At 42.9% G+C, this 11,118-nt stretch overlaps 1 protein-coding gene across 2 annotated transcripts in view; it reads left to right on the forward strand.

Moving 5' to 3' along the window:
• KBTBD12 (kelch repeat and BTB domain containing 12) overlaps positions 1 to 11,118 on the forward strand; it is a 28,937-nt gene that overhangs the window by 13,052 nt on the left and 4,767 nt on the right. For both annotated transcript variants that reach the window (XM_059706783.1, XM_059706784.1), the window contains exon 5: positions 8,836 to 9,033. In XM_059706783.1, coding sequence (XP_059562766.1) covers positions 8,836 to 9,033 — 198 coding nt within the window. The remainder of the gene's footprint in view (positions 1 to 8,835; positions 9,034 to 11,118) is intronic.

Consider the following 11,118-nt stretch of genomic DNA (forward strand, 5'->3'; position numbering starts at 1 on the left):
TCATCCTCTTTCACCTTCTCTCCCTTCCCCCATAAGTATGGGAAAGAATTAAACTGAAGTAAGGAGGATGACTGGACTGGGGTAAAACTATGCCAATTCTTTATTTTGTTCTATCTGCACTGATGGCTAAGTGGAAAAAACTTAGGGAAGAAAATGGATAGCAAGAAGATGACAAAGAAAAAAACAAGCATTTGAATAGTTTGGGGGTTTTTTGTTTGTTTTCCTTAAGAGAAGCCATTATTTCTTGGATGTCTGCACAGCAAGAGGCAAAATAATTAATGTGCTCAAATATTAATAGTTTTATGATTTTAAGAATGAAAACATTATGTAACATAATTTATAACTATCTCAGTTATGAGACTCATTTGTAATTATAATCTTTTCTTCTGGTTATATATGTGTTACTTTGTTACAACCATATGCTGTGTCATAGGCCCAGAGAAACAATATTTAAACTAGGATAGGATGTATAACTCAAGGGAGTGAAGGGCTCATCTACTAATTATGTTAAATTTAGAGGTAGTCAAAAGTGGGGTAAAAGTAATATATCAATTGAACCAAAGTGAGATTTCCCCCTGATGTAGAGTCACAACTAAGCTAGATGTGGAATAAAAATGATATTGTGTCTTTTGGTAAATTATATGAGGAAAGACATCTTTTTGGAGGTTATACTTTATGGCATGAACAAATGTCCACTGAATGAATGAAAGGAAGTAGATTTTAAAGGGCCTGTAAGTTTTGGGTAGGTGAAATGGAGAAAAGAGTATGCTCTAGGAAAGGAGGTAATGAGGAAGGGCAGGAAAGAATAGTAGGGAGAATGGCAAAAGCAGAAGTTTGGAGGTAAGAATGAAGGTGGTAAGAGTAGAGAATGAAAGGAGAGTGAGAAAATGAGCCCACAGGGGCAGGTAGCTGTGAGAGACAGAGAGTTGTGTAGGTGAACTGAGAACCAGGTTTTCAAGGCTTATGGATAAAGAATTACGAGGATAATAGAAATCAATGAGAAACTACAGAAGCAAGATGATTAAAGAATGTCTTAGGAAGATTGGTGAGGTGAAGATATAAAGAACAAATCAAAGGGGAAAAGAATTCTAATGACTCTAATTCTAGTGACTGATCAGGAAGATTTTATTTGCTAGTGTGAAAGTGGCACTTTAATTAAAGGCAGTGTTTCTTTCCTAAAAATGTATGGCTTTTTAAAAGTTGTTGTTTTTTAATTGATTTCGGAAAAGTTATGGGCTCACTCCCCAGTAGGGGGCATGTAGGAGGCAGCCTATTGATGTCTCCCTCTCTCATTGATGTTTCTCTCTCTCCCTTTCCCTTCTTCTTCTCTCTAAAAATCAATAAAAACATATTGAAAAGAAAAGGGTTTGGAAGAACTGACAGAGTAAGGCCCAGACTTGACTTGCACGTTGAAACTCACTGAGGCCCAATACTGGGTCAACACAAAAAGCCCAGGAGTTATTCAGAACCAGATGGGACAGCAATTTTGTAATTGCAGCTTATCTGGTACCCAGGCCTCAGTGCTGAGTGCCATATTTTCATTTGAAATGTATTTTCAATTCCAGTGGAAATGTAGACGCTTCAAACATTTGATTTTCCCTCCAAAACCAAGCACAGTCAAGCTTTAACAAATAGAACTTGGTCTTCCCTGTTAGTTCTTTTATTTGATTTTCATGATAATCCCTTTTGAGGAGCAAACAAAATGCAGAGAGACGGTCGTGTTTTTTCCTTAGCCCAGAGAGGAAAAAACTGGCAAAAGACAGTAAAGAGTGAGCAGGTGAAGAGAATGGCCTTAATGCCAGTGAGGACCATCAGCCCACGCTCTGTGATCCCAAGACACCTGTACACAGATTAGCATTGCCTGGCAGCCCCAGAATTTGTAAAAAGCATGCAATGAGCCTGCTTTCAATGCTGTCCTGAAAATACCCAAGAACCCTGTGTTAGAATAAGAAAGGGACAAGAAGTGAGGTTCATGTCTTTTAGGGGCGTAGGCTCCAAGATGCGAGTAGAAAAAAGTCAGAGAATAGAAAACTCAAGTGAGAACGAAATGGTCACAAGCATTATCTTAGCAGTGAATAGGCTGTATTTGACATGCGCGTCAAAAAGTGCCCAGCCCCTCAGAAGTGTGGGCCAGCTTCACTCCTGGAAGCTGACAGAATGCAAAGTCCCTTTCTACCTCGTATGATGGCACCTGACAACTCCTACCTCTCTCACCTGTTTATAACTGAATGAGTTCCCCTGCATCCCAGGCAGGGAGCTTTTCTCCCCTCTTGAAGGCTGAAAGGAAGGCTCAGCTTATTAGCCCTTTGACCTTCTATCCAACCTTGAGAGAACGTTGATCAGTAAGTCATCAATTATAGACACAGCAAATAATTAAACTGAGAGTCAGCAAAGGTAAGATTTCGGCAACATCAGTAAACACTTATTTAATTACGCAACATGCTAGAATGTGAAGGAAAACGAATTAACATTATTGAGTAGCTACTATATGCTAGCCATTTTGCTTATATGCAGTACATGAGAATAAATAAAATTCTTATAGTGATATTGTGGATAGGTATCCAGCCATTGTAAGTTCTTCCTTACCCTTCTCCACCTTTACATAGTGTGAGAAATGGCTCACCTGTCCAAATTTCAAATGACGGACTGGGAAACAGAAACAGGGCAGAAATGAGAATAACATTCTTGAGAGCCGGCGTCAGGGTAAGGCACACACGTGGGGCGGGGAACATAGCCTATTTATTTAGCCCCTCCTCCGGTTCCTCATTGGCTGCATCCTGTGAGATCACCTGTTTCCTCACACTGCACCTAGGCCTTGCTATCTTCCATTGGACCATTAAAACTTTGGGCTGAGACCTTTCTAGCTGAGACCTCCACCTCCCTTTGTTTAGGGCAGTGGTCGGCAAACTCATTAGTCAACAGAGCCAAATATCAACAGTACAACGATTGAAATTTCTTTTGAGAGCCAAATTTTTTAAACTTAAACTATATAGGTAGGTACATTGTTACTAACGTCCTCTCCCTCGTCCTCTCCCTCGTCCTCTCCCTCGTCCTCTCCCTCGTCCTCTCCCTCGTCCTCTCCCTCGTCCTCTCCCTCGTCCTCTCCCTCGTCCTCTCCCTCGTCCTCTCCCTCGTCCTCTCCCTCTCTGGAACCGAACCTGGGACCCTACAGTCTGCAGGCCGACGCTCTATCCACTGAGCCAAGCTAATCTGCGCTCCTCTCCTCTCTTCTTTTTCTCTAGAAGAAGGAAAGGAGAAAGGCAGAGGGTTTTGAATCCGTACCAAAAGGAGGGATAAAGAACTCTACTTGGACACAGAGCAGTCCAATTAAGACCGCAGAGGCTTGAAATAGTGTACAAGTTGGGGAATTATGATGTGTTCCAACCATAAAGTAAAAGAAAGGCTGGAAGGAGATGAGGTTGGAGAAAGGGTTCCCAGGCTGTCCTCACATGGAAGTCATTACAAAGCCTCTCTTTCCCACACTCCCTCCTCACTCTCTTTCTCCCTTTCACCAGGTTCACCTATTTGCTTTAACATAACCCCTCAACTGAAAATTGAAAACAATTCAGGCCTTAGTCAGGATTTTCACCTTTAACCTGAGAACAATAGGAAACCATTTGGCAGACTTAATTAAATGGTCAGAGCAGGTTTTCTTTTTAAGTTTATTCTCGTTGCTGCATTGAGAATGGTCTGAGAAGGAATGGACAAGAAAGATTTGGACAGAGCGGTCAGGTGGTGATAGGTAAGAGAGATCATGGTGAACTGAAGTGGGGTAGCAATAAGATAGAAGGAGTATTGGACAGGTGTGGAAAGTACTTCTAAGGTAGAATTGATAGGTCTTCCTGATGGGTTGCATGATCTTTTACTCTCTCTGCATCCACCCCCTTGGGCATTTAAGTTTGAAGTGTCCTCTGCCTCTGTCTCTGGACTTGACCATGTGCCTGGCTTTGGGTAATAGAATGAAGCAGAAGTGCAAGTATGGTGCTTCTAAGTCTGCAACTCGAGAGGCCTTGCTCTTTGTGTTTCTGTCATCTCCATGAGGACATTCCTGAGGTAGCCTCCTGGCATGGAACAGATACGTGGCAGAGACTTGAAGTGCCCAGTCAGCCCAGCTGAGACTCATCTAGATCAGTGGTCGGCAAACTCATTAAACAATAGAACCAAATATCAACAGTACAACGATTGAAATTTCTTTTGAGAGCCACATTTTTTAAACTTAAACTCTATAGGTAGGTACATTATTATTAACTTAATTAGGGTACTCCTAAGGCTTAGGAAGAGCCACACTCAAGGGACCAAAGAGCCGCTTGTGGCTCGCGAGCCGCAGTTTGCCGACCACGGAGTTTAGGGGAATCTTTCTGGAAAATGTGCTATGGGCCACATGCACAGCTCTCATACCCTCTTCCCACCCCCCACATCCTGTTTGCTCTGGGGAAATTCAGTAACCACCTGGCCCATGCTGTTCCTTCTTTTCTTTTCTTTTCTTTTCTTTTTGTTTTTTGTTTTTGTTTCTTTTCTATGAAGATGAATCAGAGGCATGTTTCTTACACACAGTTAACTAATAATTTAATCTTTGCAACAATTTATGAAATTGGTATTATTATTCCTAACTTATAGATGAGAGCATTGAGGCTTAGAGAAATTATATTTCCCAACATTGTCCAGTTAGCAAGTGATGACACAGGCATATGAACCAAGGTCTGTCTGTTTCCAAAAAGCCTGCATGCTTTTTCTGTGACACATGGGAGCCTACAACAGTAAATATATTTTCTAAAGCTTGTTTCTAAAGCATATTTAGCAATGTAAGCCACTTTAAGAGCCTGTCAGAATGATTACAAAATCCCACTCCTCTTTTGGATGCAGACCAGGGGAGAACAGGGTAAGCTGCCACCTAAAGCAACCCTCCAGTCAGAGGGCATCAAAGCAGCACCATCGTATTCAAGGCACAGTGGGTGGCAAGTCCTTGGAGATGGTCAGAGAAGCACAGCGCCTCCCCTGCCCTCAGCCAGCCCCCCTGCCAGGTTTTGCATGGGGAGAGATCTCCTCCCACACCCCACAGAAGAGGAAGAATCTAAAATAGCAAACACAAGAAGAGCTGGTCTTTACCTCTGTAGAAATGATAAGGAGGAAGCATATTCTCTTCTGTAACCCATCACAACACACCAGGAAAACACTAAGGTATACATTTTGCATTTGAAGTCCATTTGGGTATGACTTTAAAAGGTAATTTCTATTCATTTCTCTGTTCTGGAATAAAGTCAGGCTCAGGTTCTGATAGCAGATAAATTAAAGATATGGAGGTACCTCATTAAAATTCTAAAGATGTGCTGATCCTACCCTAGGATTCTTCTCATCAGGAGAGTTCTCTTGTAGTACTGGTGCTGGCTTATTAATAGAGATCATGCTTTTATTTGATTGTTTATCTAATCAGGATTCACCTCCAGTTTAAGCTCATTAAGTCTGCTGTTAATCATCTTGCTGAAAGTGTACTTGACTGTGGAATTACATCCAAGTGCAAGGGAAAATGTGTTTGGGTATTAATGGTCAGAACAAGGACAGAACGCCCTGTAAGCCCATGTTGCCCTCGAGTAGAGCATGAGAACCATCTACCAACCACATAAAAAGGGCACATATTTAGCCCTGGCTGAGTGGCTCAGTTGATTGGAACATAGTTCCATACACCAAAAGGTTGCAGGTTCAATTCCCGGTCAGGGTACATACATAGGTTTGATCCCAGTCGAGGTGTATATGGGAGGCAACTGATTGATGTCTCTCTCTCTCTCCCTTCCTCTCTCTAAAAATCAATAAAAACATATCCTCAGGTGAGTATTAAAAAAGAAGGCACATATTTAAAAGGTTGGTTTTGTAGAGTAAGGGCTGACATTATATTTAAATACACTCAGTAACAGAAAAATAAAGTGACAAGCATTCTAATTATCAAAAAACCAAGAGATGAATACACATTCTTTGTATGCATTATGTTGGGGGAGCTTTTCTAATGGGCTTTTATGTGAAGCTTCTGAATTACATTCAGAATGTTGATGCTCAATGTTTGTGGCCTAACTGCCAGTAACTTTCCTTGCACCTGTTTACTTATACTTCTGCGGTGGCTATAATATGAACAGCAGAGCTCTGCAGTTCACTGAGGAAAGCATGTCCCTTCCTTGGAAACACTGCGGCTCAGACTTGGCACTGTAATGCGCTAAATTATTTATCCAGCAAGATAAGAGAGAAAGTAGCTAAAAGCTTCCTGAGTTGGTAGCCTCCGTCCCTAAAGTCATATTGAGATAGGAAACAGGCCACCCTCCATCAGCAAAGAGGAAAAAATGATTTCCTCCAAAGTCCTCTTTCATCACCGCTTATGCCTGGCACACGTCCCAACCATGGCAGAAATAAGCTGTTCCCAGCAGCCTTGGGTTCATTGAGCACTGTGGCAGGCACTTCGAAATCCAAGATGCGTAAAAAGTGGCCTTTGACTTGAATGAGCTTACAAATACATCCACGTGGACAGACTGAGAAAGCATAGGAAAAGTTAAGTTTCTCTTTCATTCGTTCCAGACACACGTGTCAGGCATTGTACTAGGTCCTGAGGATGCAGTACTGAAGAAAGATAAAAAACACAGATGATGATGCAAATACCATCTGATTAGTGCAATGATAGATAAAAGGTCTTAAGTAACAGTGTTCAGTAAGTGCCATGAGATCAGGGCAGGTCTTAGTTTTGGTTTTGATATTGCTATAAACAACACAGCCAAGCACCAAGGACTCTTCTAGGACCCTCTCTATAGGAAAGAGCTAGTTTAACCTGAGGCCAGCACTTTGAAGCCATTTTGTTGTTGTTGTTAATCCTCACCCGAGGATATTTTTCTCCCATTGGTTTTCTTAGAGAGAGTGGAAGGGAAGGAGGGAGGAGGAGGAGGAGGTGTGGGAAGGAGGAAGAAAAGGAGGAAGAGGAGGAGGAGGAGGAGGAAGAGGGAGAGAGAGAGAGAGAGAGAGAGAGAGAGAGAGAGAGAGAGAGAGAGAGAGAGAGAGAAACATCACTGTGAGAGAGACACATCCATCAGTTGCCTCCTGCACACACTCCAACAAGGGTGGGGCTCCTGCAACCCAGATACATAACCTAGACTGAGAATTGAACCTGAAACCTCTTGCTCCATGGGCTGATGCTCTAACCACTGAACAAAAATGGCCAGACCCCTTTAAAGTCTTTTGAATTGATCATGCAGATCAGGGATATCAGGTAATTGGGTATGCATGGAATGAGGTCACTGATGAGAAGAGTGTCTGCAAGTACAGGAGTGTCTCTCCTTCCAAGGAATTTATTTGTCTCAGGAGCCATATTTCAGGTCAGGAAATATGGTCCTGACATTTAAGAACTTTCACTGTGGGACTTTGGAGGAGAGAACAAAAAAGATCGCCTACAAACTTGTATTATTATTACAGTCTATTGGAAATTCCTACGCAAGTACTTTTCTCATAGAGGATTGTACTTAAAGTCATACTTATGCACATGCCATTTCTGTTACTTGTTATAGCCTCTGGACTTCTGAGTCTAACTGTATCTCTTTTAAGGTTCTGCCATGATAGCCTCCATTTATTTGCATACATGGCTCTTTCCAGCCGATTGGTTTCTTTGTTTAGTATTTTCTTTTTTATTTATTAATGATATCATAAATGATAACTTTTGTAAAATAAAACATTATTTGAATGAGTTCCTACTAATAATATATAAATTCTAATTGAATAAAAACAAAGACCTTCATACCAAGGTCACATGATGTCATGTGAAGGGAGTAATAACAATATTAGTAGTTATTATTTAATGAACATGTATCATACTTCTGCATGGTGCTTATACTTTTCATTTATTTGTTTGCTTTTTAAAAATTTATTCTTCACAGCAACTCTATTAATGAGTAGTATGTGTAATTGTTAACCGTTTGTAGATAAAAGAAGTGACAGCCCATTAATTTCTTAGTGTCAAGAAACAAGCCTTATTCATCTTTCTAAACTTATCTCTTAGCACATTACCTTGCATATATTAGGCAATTAGTAAATATCTTTTTAATGAACTGTATCATCCAAAAGTGAAAGATACACTGGGCGTTTGGGTTTGGACCTTCCTTTTACACCAAACCTTAAATTTACCAAATAATGGCTCTTTCCTAATGGGGAAGATTTCATGAAACTTAAGAAGAGAGGAAAAGGCTTGCAATGATGAGGAAAGGACACATCCCTAGCCTGCAAGGTTGGTGAAATCCTTGCTAATGATCAACAGGAAGGCAGATGTCAGTCAAGTTACCCTCACATTCCAACCTGGAGTTCTTATTCTTTTTTTTTTTTTAATATATTTTTATTGATTTCAGAGAGGAAGGGAGAGGGAGAGAGAGATAGAAGCATCAATGATGAGAGAGAATCATTGATTGCCTGCCTCCTGCATGAAGCCAATAACCTGGGCATGTGTGCCGACCAGGACTGGAACCATGGCCTCCTGGTTCATAGGTTGACGCTCAACCACTAAGCACACCGGCTGGACTGGAGTGCTAAAGGGAGTGCTCATTGTGTCGACCCGTGTTGGATATCGTAGAATATAAAGCCTGCAATATAATCAGCCTTATGCATAAGAACAAGCAGATGGAACACTATGAATAAAAATGACATTAAATTTGGCTATGGAATACCTAGTTGACATCACTATTGCTTAGAAGTAACACCAAGCAAGAAAGAGAAATTTCAAAGGCCCACAAATCTCTGATACAAACCATAGCAGGGAGTGCTATCCACAATAAAGTGTTTGTTCTTAGTTAACTCATTTCTGCGTATCATTCTCAATAGGTGGAATTGGCTGCGTGGGTCGAGATAAGGGCCAGGTTCGAAAGTGCCTTGATGTGGTGGAGATATATAACCCTGACGGGAACTTCTGGAGAGAGGGCCCACCTATGCCAAGTGCCATGCTTTCTCTTCGAACCAATTCTACCAATGCCGGAGCAGTAGATGGGAAGCTCTATGTCTGCGGGGGATTCCATGGAGCAGGTACTGATCTATTTTTTAATGTTTTATAACCTCCTGTGTTGTTGACTGAGCTTCTTAACTGACCCAGTCACCAAAGAATAATCCACATATTAGTGAGATCATATGGTTATTTGTCTTTCTCTGATTGGCTTACTTTGCTTAGTATAATTATCTCCAGGTCCATCCATTATGTCGCAAAGGGTAAGAGTTCCACCTTTTTTAAAAAAATATATTTTATTGATTTTTTTTACAGAGAGGAAGGGAGAGGGATAGAGAGTTAGAAACATCGATGAGAGAGAAACATCGATCAGCTGCCACCTGCACACTCCCTACTGGGGATGTGCCCGCAACCAAGGTACATGCCCTTGACCGGAATCAAAACTGGTACCCTTGAGTCCACAGGCTGACACTCTATCCACTGAGCCAAACTGGTTAGGGCAGAGTTCCATCTTTTTTACAGCCATGTAGTATTCCATTGTGTAAATGTTCTACAGCTTTTTTTTTTTTTCCACTCATGTATTGATGGGCACTTGGGCTGTTTCCAGATCTTGGCTATTATAAATAACACTGCTATGAACATAGAAGTGCATATATTCTTTCTGATTGGTGTTTTGGGATTCTTAGGATATAGTCCCATAAGTGGGATCATTGGGTCAAAAGGCAGTTCCATTTTTCATTTGATGAGGAAACTCCATACTGTTTTGCACAGAGGTTGCACCAGTCTGCATTCCCACCAACAGGGTATCAGGATTGCCTTTTCTCCACAACCTCACCAGTACTTGTTTGGCTAATGTCAGGCACTGCCTGTAACAGGCGCTGGGCTAGCTGTTTGGAGCTACAATGTGGTCAGTTTGTGGCTGTCTCTGCTGTGCCTGGGTGTGTGGGGGAGAAGCCAACCTGTGTAATAAGTCTGGCTTCCACCAGCTCCAAGCCTGGAGGCCCGTCAGCAAAAGGCCCAGGGCACCCCCAGATCCCCAGATCTGCTTTTGCCTGCCAGCTGCCAGTTAGAGCTTTTGGCAGAGCTTTGGGTAGCACCGTGGTCAGCAAACCGCGGCTCTTTGGCCCCTTGAGTGTGGCCACGAAGTTTCAATCGCACTGTATGTGTGCACCCGCCTGTGGTATTTTGTGGAAGAGCCACACTCAAGGGGCTACAGTTTGCCGACCACTGGGGTAGCACATGCATTGTTTGAGATTGGTTCTCAGTGAGTCAACAGGTAGTGGCAAGTGGTGTTCACCAGATTGATAGACTCAAACTCAATGCCGGTGCTGGGTCTGAGGCCACTCAGCAAAAATCCTAGGGACACCAATGCCAGCTGCCACCTGCCAGGTGCCTGGTGACCTTTATGGTGGGACAGGTCTCAAGGAGTCATCAGGATGAGGTCAGCAAAGTTCATCATGTTCTAACAGACCAAGATTTGGCTGTGTGAAGGGAGAGCATGTGAGGGGGAAATGGCTCTCTCCCTAAAGCTACATAACTCAGTCTCTCCCCAATTCTGCCTGGACCTTTTCAAGAACTTTCCTAGATAGTCTGCATCATGGACTCAGGCTGGCCATAGCCAGTTGACTCCTCTGCAGAGTGTGAGCTCAGCAGAGCAGGATGACAGGGAGTCAGGAGGGTGAGGTTAGTGCACTTCCTTCATCTGATGCCTATGGAGGGAGTGCTGGACTCAGGAAAAATGGAGTCTGTGGGCAGTGTGAGAGAGGGGCTCAGTACAGGGAGCCTGGTGGCTGTCCCTTCTGCTCTCTCCCCAGAGCCACACAATCCAATCTCTCCTTGCATGACAGCAGTCCACTCTGAGCCACCCTCCCTCTCTTGGAGGCAAGGGTGAGTGACTGCAAATGAGATTTTGTGTGCTGGACCTTTAAGAGGGTGGCTGGGTTTCTAGCAGACTTGGGTCTCTCTCTGGCGGGCAGAATCCCCACTGATGTTCACAGCCAGGTGTTATGTGGGCTCTTCTTCCCAGCTCTGGTGCTCCTGGCATGGGAACCGGTGTGGGCTCAGGGGGGACCTTTGCAGCTGAGCTATCCCTCTGGATTCTCAGCTACCGTACTTGTGAGGGGGGCCAGCCCTTTTCGCATCTCTGCCCTTCCTATCAGCCCCGATTT

The sequence above is a fragment of the Myotis daubentonii genome, chromosome 8 (genome assembly GCF_963259705.1).
Source record: "Myotis daubentonii chromosome 8, mMyoDau2.1, whole genome shotgun sequence".
NCBI classification, from domain to species: Eukaryota; Metazoa; Chordata; class Mammalia; order Chiroptera; family Vespertilionidae; genus Myotis; species Myotis daubentonii.